This window comes from Colias philodice, chromosome 13 (genome assembly GCF_061535455.1).
Source record: "Colias philodice isolate Cphi_HAF_F1 chromosome 13, ilColPhil1 Martin Lab GWU primary, whole genome shotgun sequence".
Classification (NCBI taxonomy): domain Eukaryota; kingdom Metazoa; phylum Arthropoda; class Insecta; order Lepidoptera; family Pieridae; genus Colias; species Colias philodice.
In genome coordinates, this window is record NC_143098.1 from 5,809,050 (window position 1) to 5,831,334 (window position 22,285).

Consider the following 22,285-nt stretch of genomic DNA (forward strand, 5'->3'; position numbering starts at 1 on the left):
AAGTAACGGGAGAGTTTTATATTTATTGATTGATTGATGGTTGATGATTTACGGCGGAAATAAATTACGTAATTGCATTTATTATTCTAATATAGTTACTGTAGAATTTTTGCAAATAGATAAAAAATAGATGTTCAAGTATTTAACATTGGAAAATTGTAATGTTCCTTTCAGCGTTTTTTCATGTTTGCGTCTTCCGTCTTGCATCTTCAGAACACAGGACCGCTATAAATTATGACAACATTTTGCTGTATAATTTGGCGTTACGTCCAGTCATTTGAGGAATTAATGAAGTAAAATATCAATGTGTTTTTATAATATTTATTTATCATTACAATGCCAACTGCCTTTACAAATTTGCAAATTATAAGATAATAACAATAAAAAGTAACGAAATCGGTTCACTGAAAATATTTTTATCATTCCATCCCTTAAGTATTTAAATAGTTTTAAGAGTACTTGAAATATGAGATCGTGGTCTAGCGCTTCCCTATCATACAATAAAAAACAAAATATAATATATTCAGGGTGTAATCGTTAAGTGTGCACAGGTGATTATTCCGTAACTATTGCAGGTATCAAAAAACTTTAAACTGATATCGATATGATACTGATATGATACTTTACCTAATGAGTAAAATAACAATAATTACTTTTTTTAAATATAACAAGAAATATCTAAAAATGTAACTTTAAACCCTCCCATACATTTTATTTCCCGTAACGTATATATTACGTTCCCACTGCTGGGACATGGCCTCCTATGAGGTTACAGCCACATCCACCACACTGGCCAAGTGCGGGTTTAAAATGAATGTTGCATATCTTCACTTTTTCAAAACAGGATATTTTTAATTCTACTATATTTAGCCATGTATTACGTTCCGCTAGATTGGACGGAAACCTGTAAAGAGAAAAGAAGATTATTTGCAAAATATAAAAAAAAAAATGTCATTTAGATACAGATAACACAAAATTTGTGCTGTTGTCTTGTGCTTCTATTTCAGTAGGTACCATATATGTATGTACTTTGAGTACATACATATATGGTACCTACAACCCTGATTTTACAATATATCATTATATAAAAGTAGTAAACAACGTTTTTATACCATTAACTTTCACGCCAATTGAACTAACTCAAGTGGAGAAAGACTTCTCCTCATATAAAATACCATACCGAAATATATGTACACAATTTTATAAAGTATGGACACCCTAGTCTAATATTTATTACAATCATGAAACATTTAATAATAAGCAAATAACGATGTTAAATGGAAAAAACCTAATCAAAATTAACATTATAATCACAACTTCGATCTATTATTCCAGATTTAACAACAATTAAAGTAGAAATATTACTAAACTACAATTTTACATGAAGCGTAGTTTATGCATGGTTTTTTGTACTTACGAATGAAATATAATATCACATCCTGGATGCCATTCACTTTTGCAACCGCGCACAATATATTTACAACCATTTCTATTAATTTTGGCTCAGAATAATTCCAAAATACAAGAACAAACTCACGAAATGAACATAAACATCCGCCATTTTGCAGTAAACATTATTTGACACCTAGAATTGGGGCTGCCGCGCAACGATTTTCATAACATAATTCAAAATATGGGAAAAAAATTATGAGCGTGTTCGATAAGCAGTCCATTTTAAAAGTTGTAAACCTTTGTTATTTCAATGGAAAAGCAAACCTGCATGAATCTCGTTTAAATTTCATTTTTTTAGCGGATTTTATTAATGATTTATGTCATATAGACTATTATTACTGACAGTCGATTTTTTAATGCACGTCAATAGGGGAAAAATTTACAATCACGCTGGCTACCCTATGGGGTAAACAGGGGTTACTTGCGGTCATTCTATCAGTTTTTTATTTATTCTTAGGAGTTTGGGTTCCAGTATGACTATAGTTCCATGGGATAAAATATATTATAGTGCCACAAACTTATCTGACCCGGTGACAGTGTCACTGATGTCGCTTTCTTTTATATAAACAAAATATTCCGTTATGAAAAGTCTGTGAAAATGTGACATTTCAAAATGGCGGCACGTAGTTCCAGTTTTTGCCACCGGGTCAGATAAGTTTGTGGCACTGTATGTTGGTTTTCAGTATTTTCTTGATGTTTCGTGCATGCGTGTCACGCGAGTCATAATGATAAATGTGTGAGAGAAACTTGATAATTATTTCTTAACTATTTTAACGATTTCTTCGAAGTGATATTATGATGACCGCTCTGGATTCTAGCAAAGTTAACGGCTTTGAATAGTTTACGTTTAATTAGTATACAATATACATAAATCCATACTATAATATTATAAATGCGAAAGTAACTCTGTCTGTCTGTTACTCAATCACGCCTTAACTACTGAACCAATTTGCATGAAATTTGGTATAGAGATATTTTGATACCCGAGAAAGGACATAGGATAGGTTTTATACTTTTATCCCGGAAATCCTACGGGAACGGGTTTTTCTTCGAAAACGCGGGCGAAGCCGCGGGCGGAAAGCTAGTGAAAAATAATTATAACATTTATTTTAAAATTTAATTAAGTAGTCATGAATCGCCTCAATGTCCCATAATTTACGTTAGTTTTAAGTTTACTATATACTTAAAACATTTTCAAATTAAGAAGGTATCAACTATCAATGTAATTAATAGAATGGATAGGTGTTTAAAATAACTCGTTCGCTGATACTTACTATTTAAAGTAGTTTTCGAGAAAAACATAGGATACGGATAAGGATAAAAAAACCGAAACACGAATACTATCGTGTGTAATTAATTAATTAGATACATTTATGTTTCGTATTCTATTAATACTAGATTACAATATTTGTGGAATTCGTAATTTATTAGCGGATTAGAAACCACACTTAATTGCGGTTTTTTTTATACAGTTATTCGAATATGGCACTTATGTTGTGTTTTGTAAGGATGTGTTTATTTTAAAGTATATTTTTTTTAAGTTGAACGGGTCATTGGCCGCCGGTGATAGTATGAAATATATATAAGTTGTTATTCAAATTATTTTTTATTTATTCGTAAATAAATTGATGACGAAAACAGGTGTAAGAGGCATCTGCTCTAGCTCGAACCTCGATAGAAATATGAATATCTCATTTCTTACTAAATTATAAACCAGCCATCTTTATTTTATAACATACATACCTATGATACCTTATATATAAGATCGACACTATTTGCAGGAAGCTACAATGCTTTCCAATCTGGCTTCTTCACACAAAAAAATCTCATACAAAAAACAAAAATATCGAATTTTATTCAACGCTTAGTCACTCGTTACAGCCAATAAATAACGCATTATCTACTATTTATAAAAATACACATGTAAATAATGCTTGTGAAAACTACATGTTTTTGTATAGGCAACGCAATAAATTGCCGGCACTCAGAATCCATTAATTAATGATGGTTTGTAAAGCCGGCTGCTCACGTACCTCACAGGGGCAATATTGAAACAATCTCGGTTGCACGGCCGCGGCGGTCGGAGAAATTTGCCTATAATATAACTTGCCTATACACATTACAATTAAGGAGCCAATTAAGGGTGCAATTCCAATATTGCCCCTGCTGCAGGTCCGTGAGTAGCTGGCTTAAGGAATTCTACTCGACGTAATATTAAGACATATTATCGATAGATACTTTTGACCTCGTGCCAGTATATATGTGCCTAATGCCTATTAGTATTTATGCTTTTATCGAGTGAAAATCTTGAAATTATAAGCTATAGTATTTATGTCTGCTCGTTATAAGCTTTTATAGGCATAGGTACTCTAGTATTTATGTAATTTTGCCAGATAATAATCTATAGACAGACCGAGGCAGATCTAGGGCAAAGGAGATTAGTGAAAACTAGAAATTAGAAGAATTTTGGTTGTTTTTCTTTACAAATAGAAAAGTATATAAGAGGTATCTCACTCATTAGTCATTAGTCATTACAAATAACGTAACTCAAAAGTATTATAATATTTTGTGATAAGTTACAGTTATATTTTGGCGTTTATTTATCCATTCACAGTTTTCGCAAATCTCTCAAAAACAAAACGTTTCAAAAATGTCAATTTACAAAAGTGATATGGCCACACTAAATACCGTGACCAAAAATGACCAACGTACGTAAAAACATCCAAAAAAGGCAACTACACATCGTTAAAATTCCCTCAATTAGTTTCATATAAAACGAACATAAGTCCTTTTTCGCGCGGAACCTTGTAACATTTTTGTCTGACAGCTCACTGAATCTATTTAGTCTACACTCGTAGTGTATTTGCATCGCATATTGATAGCACTAAGTACCTACATCTATATATGGATGCCTGGTAACAAGTGGATAAAGTGCTCATCATTGTAGGATGCTTTTTGTTACATGTGATAGCGGTAGCGGAAAGCGGGTTTTGCAATGCGTATGCACTTATTAATGTAGCATTTTTGTGTTATATTCGTTTATTTATAGACAAATTGCATGGCTTCTTTTCGTTTCAGTTATTCTAAAGAATATAATCATCATTTAACAGAAACCCTTATAAATACGAGTATTTTGTCCACACATGCACATTTTATTGCAATAAACTGCATACAAATTTATTTAGCTTCTTATCTTTCATACTATAGTTAATCTCAGATCGCACCTGAACAAATTCCTTTTGACGGCACCGCAAACTAAACGTATTGGACTTTTGTTCACGCTGCACGCACAAATGAAGCTTAGAAATCGTTTGAGGCTGAATAATTAGAGGCGTGCTCTTACAAATAGAATATGTGTCTACTACCTATACGTGTGTGGTTTAATGAGTGGATTATGTGAATGGAATACGAATGGAACATTAGGAAAGTTTGTGGCTGTTTATGACACATGCGTCAATGTGACAGTGCATGACAGTGTTACAAAGAATGATTGGTGAGTGGTGACTGGTGAGTGGTGACCAAATAAATCGAATTGTGCATTTTCTTAATCATTTTTTTCTCAGTAATTTCGCTGTTTTATTTCATGCGTCTGATCGGTACGAAATAAAGCGAACTCATCAATGAGGAAGTAAAAAAATTATAACTTTTCGTTTTAGTTACAAACAATATAATTTTACTGAAACTCCAATGTAATGAATATTTAAATTATTTTATTAAGTGGCTAGTGTATATCCCATGATATGCCTTACTTCTTTGAGAAATATTTTAAACATAATTTATTTCAATATCATTTTATACTCTTCATCTCTCATATTGGACTATCAATAAATAAGATATGAGGCCACGAATTTGCGTCGCTTATTGCTTATTATACATGCTAAATTAAAACTAAATACATATAAGATCTTCAAACATTGTCTATTTTTATAAAATTACATTATTCTGAAAAAAGCTCCAAAGAAAGTTTATCAAGTACTAGCTGCTCCGCGCGGTTTCACCCCCGTGGCTCCACTCCTGTTGCCCGTAGCGTGATGAAATATAGCCTATAACCTTCCTCGATAAATGGGCTATCTAACACTGAAAGAATTTTTCAAATCGGACCAGTAGTTCCCGAGATTAATGCGTTCAAACAAACAAACAAACTCTTTAGCTTTATAATATTAGTATAGATATAGTAAGAAATCCTATAATTTCTTTTAAAATATTCTGCATGAAGTAAAAGTTTGATAAAATTATCGAAACGAAAGCATATCCTTAGATACTGTTTATATTTTAGCTTCTTCTTTATAAAACATAATATAGCAATTCATCGGCCGCATTCCAGCTTCTTTCTGCCTCAGCGGCCATCTTCTAGTGAAATTGTTGAGTGCATTCCGTTTGCGTATTAGATTAACCGTTTTTAATTGTATCTTTTTTATAATTAATAAATGTAATATTTATTATAATAGAAACATATTATGTGAAATATTTTAACGTTCATTTCATAATTTATAACTAAATCATAGTGGTACTTTATCCGTTTAAACTATATTCATTATTGACGTAGTAAAATTTAAAGTAGATCTACAAATTATGTAAATGACTCACAATATAGTGTCTTTAATAATAACGTGTACGCCGCATTTCCATACTTGAATTAATAAAAAACACACATATATAAAACCAATTCCACGCTATAAACCTATTCCATAATTATAGCAGCGCACAATTACTGAATACCAATAAATCTTCGCAAGCCGAGCGCTCATTCTAAGACTACGTTGTATTTTTTCACGATCTAATTAAACTGATTGAAAGGCGGCTCCGGATAACGGAGGAATGCGGTCGATGTCGAAATATCGATTAAACTTTTTGTGCCACATACCATTCCTTTAAACAAATATTGGAAACATTGCCAATGCACTCACGGGCACACCGAATCATTCACACATTCGTATGTCACTTACCACGTGGATGTTGACATTCGAAAAATGTTTGCTCAAACGACAGTCGCCTATTTACACGTAAAATTGAAACGGTCAACAAAAAGTACAAAAGCGGTCAAAGGTGCGCGGCACGCGCGTAATCGACGACGTATAAAATATTAAATAATTTGCCGCTAAGAATAAAGTCATTGTGGACTTGTCTATAAACGTCATGCGTACAATCGAAGGGCTTATCTCGATCGCCTTTGAACAGGTCGGCCCAAAAGGAAAAAAAACGTTGCGTTCAGTTCAGGTAGGCAACCGGCATATTGTGACTTAACGAGGCGTTGAATACTCGATACAACAGGTGGAGTTTTACCTCTTAGTCATTTTGCAGTTTTAGAAGTTCGATGAACGCATTTATTCAAATGTTATTCGAGTGGCGTGAAAGCGCTTGATAAAGTCGACGGGGCGACGTGGACGGATTACTGATAAACGCAAACTAGATGCCGCGTTAGAATTTGGATGCAAACAAACAACATCTCTATCCCATTGTGTGAGAGGCGAAAAATGTAAATTCGATGAATCTTCATTTCCATTGCATTAATGCGAAAGCGATCCAACGAATCGACATAGATCAAAGTATTGGTTACATCAGATGCTTTAGAGAACTTGTACATTCGAATGATGTATTTTTATTAAGGTTTAACAGATTAGAGTTAAATGGCCAAGAAGATTTATCAAGGTACAAGTTGGAGCAAGCAGCAATATAGATTCCGAGATACGATAGAAGAAACGGTACACGATCCACTAGGCGCACATTCCATTACCAATTGAGGCCGCACCACATTGACTGGCTATCATACTTTCCAAAGAAAAACAATAGCTACTTCCACGTAAAAAAAATACATTATTCTCGTATTTGTAGTTCTTCTTTCCGTTCCAATAAAAATAAGATGCAGTCTTGAAAATGGCCTTTTTGTTATCTTCGTAGCCATCTGTTTTCATATTACTTACTAATATTCATTATCTTGTCCAAATTTTCCTTAAAAAACATCACATCGTTATTGATACTGTAATTTGTTGCAAAATTACCTTTCATCTTTCTTGCGTCATTTTAGAATATCTCAATCTGAATTTAATTTTCGCGGCAAAACCGGCAGCGAGTTTTTATGAAACCTCCCGTAGCGGCCAGATTGTTGGCGCCGTTCGCTGTTAATTGCGTAGCACTGAGGACATCCATTATTGAAGATAATTCAGCTAGCGCAATTAGAAGATGAGTCGTGATTCCACTGGCGATCGCGATATTATCTATATACTGTTCTTATTTACGTGCAACTTTGTAGGATTTCAAGCAGACATAAATATAGTCTCTGAAAAAAGGTAACTGTATTCACATTCTTTAGAATTCCAATGCAAAAATACATGGACAGCTTCATACCGAACGGTGATTTAGTTTTTTAAAAATACGATTAGAAACGGGTCCCAAACTAGCTTACTGCAATAAATATCACAGATAGAACTTTCGGCTTAGCAATATACGTTCGTTATGCTAATCAAAGAACGGAATGCCAACAAGGCCGCAACGCAGCCTTGCTTTTTCCGCATCATCCAATCATCTAGGAGCCAGTTAGGCTGACTCCAATGGCCAAACCGGCTTCCACGCGAGCCAAACATTATTAAAGTAATAAAGTACCAGATACAAGGTGGTTCGACAGCGTGTGAACGTCGAGAGAAAGCCGCTGTCGCAACACGAGTAACGTTATTACTATCTTATAGCTATTCTGGCGACTCAGATCGCCGGCCGTAGAATGCCGCTAAGTTTTAAGTCTATAAAATATTTAAACTTCATAACACTCGTGAGGTATAAACGTTTTATTGGTGGCAATCAACGTTAATGTAAAAACTTGTGATGATTATTGTCCAAATCCCGTGTTATCCAAAAATATTTATATTTAAACGCCGTAATATTGGTCTTTATCTTAATCTCGTACAATTACATCACGACAGTATATTAACTTAAATCTACTTAATGCTGATTGACCATGCTTCTGCATTTGTGCTTCAGAAAGGTAATTAATAAAATCAACGCAAAGACTTAAATCGGTAGCACAGGTTCCACAGTGGAATACATTTTGCGTTATCTGGACTGGAATCATAATTGAATTTCCAATATGAAACGAGCGAATGCTGCAAAGAAATGTTCGCAACTTGATATCCTGGAAGCTTTATAGCGGGCTTTAATGAAATTGAAAAGACATCGCAAACGAAGCGATGCAATTTATCTTTTTCTTGTGATCAGCGCGCAGCGGTCGTTTCTTCATGCGGACGATTCAATCGCGATTTATTCTCGACTCAAAATCTGATCGGCCGCTTTGTGTAATAAACACATCTTTTGGATGTTTGTTAAACAAATTTCTCTCTTTGTTGTGATATAATTTGAATCCATTTTCATAATGCTTTTGTAAATGGAAGCTTAACCTTAATCACCGCTAACAGAGCCACGCGCCTCGAGGGTGACTGATCGCTTTGAATACCGTAAAAGGCACGGTGTGTCAAACATTTACATTCGTGAAGCCGCGCATTCCCAGCAAATGCGCCGTGAAGATGCGCCGGCGCCGCCTCTGTGATATAAAAGGACTTAACTGTGAGCATCATCGTAAACAACTGTGTAAATAATAAATCTAAGAAATAAAATCAAAAGTTCGGATAAGGAGCACTTTACTCTATCTTATAATGTTGAAAACCGATGGAGCCCGCTACGACTCATTAGTTGTTCCATCTCGCTCGTCTTACCTCGCTTTATCCTTTTTACTCTCATCTCGGGAGGGCCATTTATCAATTCCAAATAACATGCCGGGACCTTTTCTCTCTTCTGTTTATTTATTTTTTATTTACCTTATCCTTTGGTGCTCCGTTGTGATTCTTTTTTACTCGAAATTGATTGTAAAGCCGACTTAATGATGTTCATCTAATGTACGATGCTTCGATAACGCTAATTGTACTTCTAATGAGTCAGTATTTATTGCTTCGTTTTACTAATCAAATGGTAAAAGCTTTCATATCATTGAAAAGTGACCGTGAAGTTCAAAGCATTTGAAAAAAATATTCCGTATCATTAAAATGAATAATTGCAATATGTTTTTACCACTGCTTACGATTCATTAACATGGATTTAATGTGATTGAAGTGGAAATTTCTGCAAATCAATGCTTCACAGTTTGTTCTTTAATTATTTACTTTTTGCACGTCAGCTCTCTGCCCTCCCGTCGTTTGCAGACTTCATCTCGATCGAAAAGGAGCGCTATTGAAATTCCGCAGCTTCTTGCCATCTCTTGAAAGATTTAATGTGGGCTTTTTACTACGATTCTCGGAGATTCTGAGGATCGAAAATTGTAAATTTATTTGTCAAGAAACTTAACATTCTTTTAATGTTAATTAGTATTACCAAACTTCACTGAACGTAAAGGAATTACCTACTTAAGACAAGTCAATTTATCTTATAGATTCGGATGATGTTTTACGCCAAGGGGGGTCTATGCGCGTTTCCCTAAGTCCCTCCGAGCAAAGCAAATAAAGCGGCATCCATCTAAAATTAATTTTGTTTTGTTTTATCGTCTGGAGTCGAAGCATTTACATTGAATGTGCTCGGAGGCTGCCCGTTCTCAGGATATTTATGTAGGGGCTCTCGGTATATGACGCGCGCATTATTCATACTCGATACACGTTATGGAATATTTGTTTATTTTTGTCCGTTCATCGCCTTTTCGGCAAGTTAGACAGACCACATTATCAAGAAACGAATGCTGTAGAACAGATAAATGATATTCTATTCCATTTCATCAAACCTAAAATTCAAGAATGGGTTTCCCGTTAGCTATAAAAAAGTAATAGTTTGGTGCTTGAATATCGTATTCAAGGGAATTTTATAACTGTATACAAAACGATGTGAACAGTACGATAGAGTGAATCATAGCTATGCAGGGCACAGAAGGCTCGAGCAAATCAAAGTTTACGAGGCACGGGCGCCGCACCGTCCACAATCTTGATTGGATCCACTGCTAATGTTTACTGCATTTCCTATTGCATTCGCAACTATAGTTTCCTGCATTCAATTGTTTATAAATAAGTAACATTTAACGGTAATTGTGTATTCGTGCTGTTTTATTGTTTCTCTGTGATCTCGAAATAACTCCGAATTTCATTTTAGTGTTATTAGTTTACGATTCGACAATATGTTAACGTTCGTTCTGAGAACGTGTCCGTATTGTACCAATTATATGAAGCATGAGAAATTAATATTTCTTGGCATATTGATAACTAATTTAGTAATTTCTGAATGCATTTTCATTCGAAGAAATAAAGGGGTATCTTCACAATGATTTCATTGCTTTAAAAAGTAAACAATTGATTCTATTTCGAAAGAAATTAATCTGATAACGATATTTATGCCTTGTTTTTCCTTGCAGATCCAAAACCAGAGGGAGAAGTGGAAGGCGTCAGGTGCTACTGTAATACGGCGCAATGTGTGAGCACGGGATACATGTGTCGGTCGAGGAAAGGCGGTGGCTGCTACAGCGAGCTACCACCCAGGAGACACCATGCAAGACACGGCTGTCTACATCATTTAGCTGAAAGGTAATAGACAATAACGATCAATAATAGACGTGTAAAAACTAGAATCCGAAGTGTAGATAGAATTGAAGAAACGTATGCATTTACTAGAACAGAAAGTATCTTGGGATTATTTTTCTTTGTAAATATAGATATATGTGTAAGTAGAGACGTAAAGAAGTCATAAATTACAGTAATTATTTTCCAGTCACCACATACGTATATTAAATTTAGATTTGTAGCCATAAATTATTCATAATGGCCAAAATACTGAAAACAAGTTTCTCAATAATGTTTTTATATGTTAAATATGGCCACTACCAACAATACAGGAATGATATCGTATAAATTTTAATGGCTGACATTTCTTTATGTTGTTTAAGTATGCGAGCTTTTAAAATTTGATTGAGTAAGAGTCCAAAGATTTTATTATCACTAATTACAAGATAAGGGTTGAATCGGTTTGAAGGAATTTATATGGACAATTTAAGTGCCATGAAACCTGTAATAATATGCACCCACATTAAATATAAGTAGATCGTACACGACAACGCGTTCAATTGGATATGAAATCTATTTATTTTCTCAAGCAAAAACCATATCTTGAAGTGAGCGTGCGTGTTAATCGCAATTTCGCTTCTTATTTGTTTTGGCTTTCTGTACCACAATGGTTTCCTGTTTTTCTTATTAACTTTCATCATAAAATTAATTATCTATTCTTTTGTTAGCTGCCGTACTAAACCGCGTTGTCATCCATCATTTCTGCTTATCACGCTTGAGAACGATCTTACTAAATACGATACGATACGATGCGTCCGATGTATCTTCAATCAATTTGTCTTCGGTCATTTCAAAATTACTCCATACGGCTTTCAACATCCATAGTACCTGTATCACTACATAGTATAAAACAAAGTTGCTTTCCCTGTCCCTATGTCCCTATGTCCCTTTGTACGCTTAAATCTTTGAAACTACGCAACGGATTTTGATGCGGTTTTTTTTAATAGATAGAGTGATTCAAGAGGAAGGTTTATATGTATAATAAGATCCATTAAGTAGTGGAGAAGTACTGTTATTTTTGAGGTTTCTAATGTGATGTCGTAAAAAATTACATTTATTCCGCTTACATTGCAAACGCAGGCTGAACCCTACGAGTTTTATCAAAATAATGTACTAAGTATTATACACATTGAAAAGGTCTACAGAAAAGTCCGCGATGGTATATGTCTATCTCTTATGGATAACCCACAATAACTTTTTTTTGTCATTTACTTTTTACGACAAATAATGGCTAATTTTCGAAGCGATTTTAACCAATACAGCATTAATCCTTAACCAATTAAATACCATGGATACATTGTTCATTTAATATAGATCTATATGGCCCTTTACACCGTATGATTTAAGTGAATATTTTCGAAGATATTACAGATTTAAAAATTGCGGGACGTAGCGTTTGCGGCCGCCCGGCTATGTATTTTATACCCGTGCGATGCCGGAGCGGGCCGCTATATTTTTATACCTATACAACGTTCACAATTTTTCTGTAGTGTATTTAGTATCAGCATTGCACCCGTGCGAAGCCGGGGCGGGTCGCTAGTTAAATTATAAATCAATATGAACTATTACATCGCCTTTCGTCATGTTCTTCAAAGCAATACCGTTTCGAATCATCTTTATTAAAGCCAGAGTTTGTGCAATTTATTTATCGTTTCTCAGTTATTTATTTTAGCTCTTCAGGCTTTTTATTTGCCAAACGTCTATTCCAATACAAAAATAAATAAATTAGGAGCACTCTGCAATTCTTTGCAATGTCTGAGAGCCAAAAATCCAAAATAAGTCTCTTAAGTTTCGCAACAAAAACTATGAGTCGAGACGATCCGCCCTCCCATAACAAAAACCATTTAGGCAAAGTGGCCCGGTACGGAGCCCATGATGTGAAACCTCGCCGCTCTTGACTGAGTTTTTCTGCATTAAAATGCCTGCTCCGTTGATTATCTTATTCAGATCGAGCCCCGCTCAGAGAACTGGTTCCGTCTGCGGGCGGCATATTATTTGTTTTAAATAATTTTTGCTCCTTTTTGGCAATCGCTCGCCGTTCATTATCTACGTTAACGATCGCTGCGTCTACTTCGTTAAGATTTCGATCGAGCATATTGAAATTTACGATTTATCGGTAATTAGTTTTATTGAAGTTGTTTGTTGTTATAAATTGTGGTCGATTGACGTGTGATATGTGTCCTCGTTTGCTGAGATAAGGGTGACGAGTAGCCCGGGGTTGAGTCAAAGGCCGGGAACATAGATAGCGCGGCCACTGAACTAAACAATGCCTAATAAAATTGCACTCTCTATTGCGCAGTCATAAAGAACTTTATAGACTATAGAGTACGGACATTACGACTTTTAAATGTCGTTGTATTTCAGATAGTGTCACATCTCTAATAGATAGTGCGCATTTCGAACCCTTTGTGCAGCTATTATTCTATTCAGTGATAACAAAGAGAATGGGCAACTCTTATCTCTGGTGGCCAGAGGTAATATTTACATTTCATTTGAATTAAATGTCAAAGCATTGTTTTAAAATAGATATTTGGGACAGAGATGACTATTATTAATAGCTAATTTATTTATAGAGCAAGCAAATATTGATAAAAATCGTAATATAAGTAGATTGGATGGATAGAGTAACTTCTACTATATATTGATAATTTAATTAACGTTAATTGCGTATTGATATCAATATTCTGGATCAAGTTGAAACATGTCAAGTTATAATTGGCAATTTTACAATAATAATGAAACTTTATCGCCGCTTTATCTTCGCAGTTCTTTTTTCCGCTTCGAGAGCTTGATAAATATAATTATTGTACGCTTTTAATTGGTTCGTCGTTGCAGTAGGATTGTGTTTGGTATTGAAATTGTTTCTTTACGGTCGGATGGCTATAAAATGTTTATTTAGTGAAAAATAAACATGATAATTTAAAAACACATGCATTAATTACTTGCACGTTTTGCAGACTTTTCCAATTGCTTTTTATACATTATGTTCTTAAATATAGTGCTTCTATTTAAGAAAATAATGTCTAAATATAATATATTGATAGATAAACAATCACAACGACAAAAAATACCATGTTTAGAATGGTCATAATTTTAATCAAAGACGTTATACTATAGTAACGTCTTTGATTTTAATTCACTTGAACTTTTTATATTATTGCTTTGACATTTAACAAATCTATTTGCCTCAAACATGCCCCATAACTAAAGATTAGTCCGGTTTCTAAGTTTATTTACATTTAGAGCAAATATATTTTGATGTAACATAAATCTGGGATTATGGTAATTCGTAACAGGCTTCGATGGAGACATTTGTAATGCAATTGTTCGTGTAATACCGGCAGGTTGACTTTGGGTGGTACGAATATTATGAAAGCGATTTCATATCTAAATATGTTTATTAAGCATGCTGTCAGACTTTGCTTATAATAAAGCCATATATTTCACACGAAAAATGGGAGATAATATACAAAAAGTTGGGATTAAAGTTTTAATGTATTAGAACTATTTCGATACAAATTATAGAATTAGTAGAGTATAGTACCTTTTACCGTGTTTGCCTGGAAGAGATCACTATTAAGTGATAAGGCCGCCAAAATAGTTGTAATCTGTTCTATGTGTAAGTAGTTCTAAGGCTTCTGTACAACTGTTCTGTACAACTATTAAAGAGTTAAATAAATAAATAAATAAATATAGTTTTATAAAGGTTATTTATCGTTTTAGTTTTGAATACTTACTCAATATTCAGTACACACATTGAAACAGTAAAGTCCCTTAGACTCGCCTCATGTTTTAAACTTAACATGTGGTGTTTGAGGGGGGATGACATTAAATAAAAAGTTAAGTATAAACTAATAAACTTGTCATTTTAATATACAATTCCTTGAAATAAGTTTATTCATGGAAAATAATAAAATGATACAATTATGAATAAATATTATTTATTTGCTTCTGTTTCCAAAATCCCATTCGGATTACTAGTAGGTATTAAAAACATTATCAATATAATATTTATTCTTATAATGTAGGTACTTATAGGATAGCAGATAGTATCTTTGTCGATTCAGCCAACTGTCCATCTTATCATTTCTTAAAAGCCTTTAGTAGGTCAATCGCTAAAAATAAAGCCTCTGAGTGCAGAAGACGCGTAAAATGTTGAAGACTTTTAAAATAATTAAGCAGTGTTTTACTTAATACGTCAACCTCTGTTTTCAATTCATGTCACATTTATGTACTAACACTGAATATATTAACAGGTATTAACTAAAGAAATGCCCAACATTATCACGTTCTCTATAAAGGTTCACTTAACACTTGCTATAAAAAGCAAATAAAGTGGTAGCACAATATTTAATTCGGCTAATTTGAATAGTGACGACATTTTCTCGTGGGAAAATATCAGACGAATATTTAGAATACGGCCGATAGACGATAGTTAAGAAGTATTTCTTGATAAATCGTTTAGCCTAATCGCTTGAATGTTCCGAATATTTTGTTGTTGTTCGCGATTAGCATTTTGAATATTTCGGTATTGGAGGTTTTTATGCGCGTTTCAAAAATATTGAAGCTTGAAGTTTTATTGCATTTTTAGTTTAGTTTTATTTTTTTGATATTATATTCATTATAGCTATCTAAAAATTTCTACTTTCACATCATCTCATCATCATGATATGTAATAGAGAATTTATATAGGATTTAAAAACCAAATTTCTAAACATATTTTTGAAAGCAAACATATAATAAGTAAACGTAGGTACATTACTCGTGTAAAATCAAACACAAGAAAATACAAAATAAAAGCCAGGTAAATAATAAGCTACACCATTCCCATTCCTTTAAAGACGTCTTACAAGTTTGCTTTGAAATTTATCCTGTGAGAACCTCAGCCAATGGTTGCGATTAAAAACCAAACTACAATTTGTATTCTGCAAGTGTGGGCGAACTGTGGCTTACCGCTTACCTTTGAGTTATTGTTTGAAAAAACCGTTTAAGGTATATTTAAATTCTTCGCCTAAGATATTGCTTTAACCTTGGGTATCTGACATCGGGCATAAATTACTATTTACATTGTTATGTTTATTCAAATTATCGTATTGTTATAAATTGAGTAGAAGTTAACTCGATAACTATTGCAAATTGCTTAATGTTATGCTGAATTTATTTAATTTATGAATCAACATTTTTACAATTGACTGAAGAATTGTTTACTTTAATAAATTTATATGTAAATGATCGGAGTAGGTACAAATATAAATAATGTGATTGCTCACTTCAGAGATATTCAAGTGTGTGTATAGGCTGATAATTTTGATTTAACTTGACTCTTTATAGCTTGACCTTTAAGCTGTGCTCATCATCATAGTATTGTATGTTTCTCAAATTGAGGACTTTAACGTTTTTCGTATATTGTATAGAATGTAATAACATGCTAATGCCATCTAATAACACTGGACAGTTATCTGTCCGACAAATACTATTTACATTCTTATCAGACTTTTAAAGTTTCTCACTTATTTAGTAATCGTAGTACAGTTATGACGAGAATTTTAGTTCTATTCCCGAAAAAATAATTCAATGACAGAATTTTTGAAGATTCGATCGAAAGGACAGTGAACAGTGAAAGAACAGTCAAATGGAGTATTCATAGTATGCTCTATCCCAGAATGCACGTAATAACTCAGGCCCCGGAATCACAGACACAATAGAAAATCTATTGTGTGCTGGACCGATCGGGCCGTTCGGGGCTCAATGGGTTAAATAAATAATACTCTATGAATATGTTTCAAATATCCTCATTTGTTCATACTACCAGGACATTTATATTTTAAACCCTCAATTACCGCGCTTATCAAGTGGTACTAGAACTTACAAGTATCAACCTAATCAATTTCCTTATCTAATTTCAGAGAAGAAGAAGCTCTATCCCACTGCCAGAACACGCCTTCCTCTGGCGGTCCGCCCCCACGGGAGCATTCCTTGCTGCTCTGCTGCTTCCGAGACCTGTGCAACCATGAAGACAGCCCTATAGCCAGGGCAAGGCTCAACCTTACTGCTAATGATTTAGGTAAATAATAAACGCATCTTCAGTAGACTTTAGAAAATAGATGTGACGCGCGGTATTTCAGCGGTCAAAAGAAAGTATATTTGTACCTTATGTATTATTCTGGTACAAAAGCTACACCACTGGCAAGTATCATCAAAATCCATTCATTGGTATTTACGTGAAAGAGTAACAATCATTTATACATACTTACAAACTTTCACATTATTACTTTTTATCATTTTCTAGGTAGGATGTAATCGGATAGGATTAGGCCATGAATAGTAGGGGTATTTATTTCAGCCTTTGTTTAATATCTCGCGATGTCTGTATAATATTCGCACTGTATTTATTATCTCACCCATAAATATTGTGATTCCAGTAAAGCAGCACATATCTCTCGCTAGAAATTCAATAAAACACAATTGTCCGCGATTTCCACGAACAAAGATATTATTCCAGCGATCCCATATCTAACACAAACAGTGACTCAGCCGATGTGACATGAATGGCTAAGCATTTTGAATTGCATCACTGTTATATATAATATACCGCAAAATTTTGAATTTCAAATCGTTTTAAAGTAACTGTGAATTCGATTACATTTACTAAATTCGAATGCACCCAAATTTATATTCTCAAAACGTTCCTCTGTTTTGACCGACTTCAGGAAAATGTATCGATGCATTTTTAATATTTTTTGTTAAAAATATTCCCTCCGATAAAGACAGATTTGTTTCTTTCGCATCTTCTTTTGTAAATGGGATAGAAACACTAAGTAAATCACTAAGCAAGGCAAACAAGACACTAACCTCCTCTCTATTTAGTGTATTCCTAATAGGATCGAGGTTTTGTAAAATAATAATGTATATGAAAGTTGCTACAAGTTGTAAATTAATATGCGTCAAGTGCAGACCTCTTCCAAGTTCCAATAACGCACACTGACAATATGAATGCAACTGCTAATTATGCATTCGATATTAAGGTGGAGATAGTTCCGGGTACCGTCCTATTCGATAGGCCTCCTTCTTCGAACGAACTTAATTAAACGATAACCAACTATTTAGTCTGTAAGATAATTAAATTGTACTGAAATGATCGGTGTTGGTTACTTACGATATAATAAAGATGTGCTTTCAAATTGCGCTATTGATTTTGATTGTCTGCAATATGAGCTTTATGTTTTAATTTTTATTGGAAACTTCTGTTTAAATATAATATCGGAATAAATTCGTTCGCTATTATAACTTTTTACTTTATAGTTTCTTAGCTATAAAATAGCCAATCTTTTTTACAATGCCGACTAATTAAAAAAAAAATATTTAAATTATATTCTTTTATGTACCGCACGTAACCAGCATTCATACAAAGGCATTCATACCAGACATATTTGTGGAAAAAATCGCAAAAATTCCAATAATTTCTACCGATAAGAGTTCTTATCTAGTGAAATACGTTGCATAGTGATTATGCGTGAGCTGCGTGGATAAATTTCTTTTGCACACAACACTTGACTTTTGACTTTGATATCTATATCTCGAATTACCGATTACGTATATGTGACGTTCTGTCTAGAATAAATAAAAATAATAACGTTTATTCAAAGTTAATTTAATAACATATAGAATTAAGTACTGAATTAATACCTAGTATTAATTATTTTTATGGATTAAAATAACTAATAAGTTCCTATTCTTATACAAAAAAAACTATCATTACAAATCAATAACTGTTTAGAAAGACAAGGTATCCTACTAACATTATAAATCCGAAAGTCTGTAAGAATGTATGTGATGGTTGTCTTTCATTACTTTAATTATTTAGGACTTGAATTGACACTTAGCAGTGATCTATATTGCTTTTCCTATAGAAGTGAACATAGAATACAGATTGATAATCGATTCATTCTAATGAAAAAAAATAATAATTTCATAGAACATCGCTAATTTGAATAAAACCTTATTAATCTTTTTTTAACGTGATAACGTTTTTAAAATCGTTTTAGTCGGGTGACATGTTCAGAAACCTGTGTCACACCAAAACCTCACGAGCGCGATCGCAGGTATAACGAGAGAGAGACGGACCGATCTCCCGTCTCATCTCGAGCGCTGCCACCAATGGCGTTATCACGTTAACATCTCGATCGTAAGCCTACTTTACAAACAACCAATTTTTTTTTCAGGAGGCAGCGCAGTAGCCAGCGAGCCAGGCGCCAGCTACAACGGCGAGGTGTGGTTTAAAGCGGCGACCATCGCGGTGCCCGTGTGCGGCGCGCTCATACTGTTCCTGCTGGTGGCCGTCGCAGTTCGACTGCTGAGAGCGGATGCGTTGTTGCACGCTGATAGGAAACTGAGGTGTGTAGTTTTGACGTGACAACGTCTTATAATTCGATAGAGCCGGCTGCACGCACGAAAAAACATGACTCATGCGGCGTTACCTCGCTCTGAGGCGTTCCATGTGGCTTGAAGTGCAAGCGAGAGCGCGGAACGAGTGACAAAGAAGCGCAATCGGACGTTGTCACGTTCAACTATCGTCAGTAAACCGACTTTACAGACAACCAATTCTTTTAGTTGAATGTGTGATTGTTTCATAAGTAGGATGAGGACACGCTGTTCAAAATTATTCTAGTAATTCTTTACATGGTGTGGTTGATATTAAATTAATGATCGAAGATCGTGTGTGTACAAAACATCTCTTTTCTACAATGATTATGTGATCATTCAGCTTAAAGACAGCCTATGTTTAATAGAAAGTTTAACATAAAACATATACATAATATTTATTCGCAAAAACTATCTATTCCACACTTTAAAAATCTAAAGAACGTACTGAATGTAATAAGAAAAAAAAGACGGGTTGCACTCCGGGAGTGCCGGCATAAGTGAAAACGCGCGTAGTAGAGAGGGGATAGCTCTACTCTCCAACCGTCTTACGCTTTTTCGATCAGGTCACGTGTCCTGACGCGAGTTTAAGATTTTATACCCATTACAGAAAAAGTGCTCAACGCTAAAGAAGTTTTCACTTCAAAAATCTTAATTTTCTGGTTTCAGAGGGGGCTACATAACCCCGCCGCAGCACAGCTCGGACGACGTAAAGAAAGTATGGGTGGGTAACTCCGGGCCGCTGCTCGTGGCGCCCGGCGGCTGCCTGGTCGCGGTGGAGCGCGCGCAACTAGTCGACATGCCCGCGCCGCTCTGTGATATACAACGATAGACTGTACTATGTAATCTCCGCCCGCTGTCCGTGTGCGACTGTGAGAGCTAGCGCGCACGAGCAACTTTGTCTCCGCAACTATTTTGTCTCCGCAACTATTTTGTCTCCGCAACTATTTTGTCTCCTCAACTATTTTGTCTCTCCACCCATGGGCTAGTATGAAAGTGCGCGCACGTAGCGACGCAACTCCCCATACAATTGATGGGAGAGACAAAATAGTTGCGGAGACATAGTTGCTCGTGCGCGCTAGCTCTGAGACTCGTGTGCCTTGTAGTAGTTGCAGCGTTTGACGATAGATGGCGCTGTTATAAAAATGTCTTGTTTGGAAATATTATGTGAACGCTTGTTTTGATTGTAAGTCACTCTTGCAGCTATTACGAATTTGTATGTATAGATATTTGTATCTAGGAATTTTTGAGAAACGTAAATTTGTATTAAAATGAATCTTTATATTGATCTCATCAACAAACGTCGCGTCACGGGACAGCTGGCTTGTATACCAAATCTACCATATGTATATTTAATGTTTTGTTATTTTTATAAGCTTCGTGTTCCTTTATTGTAAAATATGTAATCGACTATGTGTAGACGGTTTTTTCGATCGGTAAACGCTCTGTTACCACGATTTTTTTTCTTTCTTGACTGACAATAACAATATGACAGAATTACAAGAACCTGTCAATTATGAGGCTGAACCAATGAACAAAATACAAAGTACATTCAAAATTTAATATTTTCATACAAAATTATACAAGGGTAATATTTTGATATAATATATTTAATTAATGAAATTCTAAGGGGCCATTTGAACGGTTTTCTACGGCCATCCAAGTAAAAAAATTAAATTTTAATGATTATGATCACATTGCTATATGGAGCAAATATTTAAATTTTACTACTTGTTAACAGTGATTGATTTCAAAGAAATTACTAATGATACTACCGGTAATTATGTAAATCTTAAAATTTACATAAACAAAACGATAGTGCCTCTATCTCCCTCTTACCCATTCTATCGCAGCACACTATGGTCTGCTTCTAACATATCACCTTGTATATTGCCAATTCAGCAAAATATAAATTACGATTCATAACATTTAACTTATCTACCAGCAAACAAAGGTTTTTGAACTTATTCTGAGCTTTAAAAAAGGATTTTAGAAACAAAATAATAACCATCGTAAAATAATAGAACATTGACCAATTGTACATAATATAGTTATGTTAGTTGTTACCTGTTATATAAATCTATAAGCCGTCGACATTTTGCTAGTCTCGTAATCTTTTTATCAACGTATTTTACTTTTATATCAAATATCACAATATTAAAATCAATCAATAATGGACTCCGTCGCCAAATTGTAAATTTATGTGTAAATATATTAATTTAGTTTAGTTATTTGGCAATAATGTGCACCAATTTATTATAGATCTTAACACAATGGTTAATGCGTGAAATAAGAATAGATTTCGTAACAACTTTACGTCCATTTTTAGTACAAACCGTTCCATAATAATCATTCTATGAAATTATCATTACTTGTCTTATAAACTGTTATATGGATAATTTTATAATTAATTGTAGAAATTATGTACGGTATTGATGTTAAAAATGGATTAAGTATTAAAATGTTAGTTCGTAAATAACTTGAACGTTGTTTTTTATGTCTGGTGAGATTTTTCGAAGCCGTTACGACATTGACAGAAGGATGACGAATACCGCTTGCTTATTGGCTACCGAATTTTTATATATTTTTATGTATCAACGTTCGAGATATTTGCGTGAAAAAACAATTTACAATTTTTAATAAATTTTTAGATGACTTCTCAGTAAAAATAATGAAACACGTGATAATATTCTGTAACTAACTCATAAGAACTTATAATAGGACACGATATGTATGTGTTATTTATTTAAAATGGCGTTGCGCTGACCAGTGTTATAAGATTAAGGTTGACATAAGCTTCCCTGAGGTGCCTTATTTAATTATAATAGGTGCGT

At 34.1% G+C, this 22,285-nt stretch overlaps 1 protein-coding gene and 1 long non-coding RNA gene across 2 annotated transcripts in view; one reads left to right on the plus strand and one right to left on the minus strand.

Annotated features, from left to right (window-relative positions):
• The window catches only part of LOC149483375 (BMP and activin membrane-bound inhibitor homolog), a 61,326-nt gene extending 41,043 nt beyond the window's left edge, over positions 1-20,283 (plus strand). Inside the window, exons 2-5 of the mRNA XM_089702423.1 lie at positions 10,826-10,994; positions 16,937-17,094; positions 19,253-19,424; positions 20,121-20,283. Coding sequence (XP_089558549.1) covers positions 10,826-10,994; positions 16,937-17,094; positions 19,253-19,424; positions 20,121-20,283 — 662 coding nt within the window. The remainder of the gene's footprint in view (positions 1-10,825; positions 10,995-16,936; positions 17,095-19,252; positions 19,425-20,120) is intronic.
• LOC149483377 (uncharacterized) lies at positions 308-1,950 on the minus strand. The gene is made up of 2 exons (XR_016316490.1): positions 1,418-1,950; positions 308-904 (listed from the first exon to the last, which is right to left on the minus strand). It is a non-coding gene; the product is annotated as an uncharacterized LOC149483377 (long non-coding RNA).
• Positions 20,284-22,285: the final 2,002 nt, after the last annotated feature.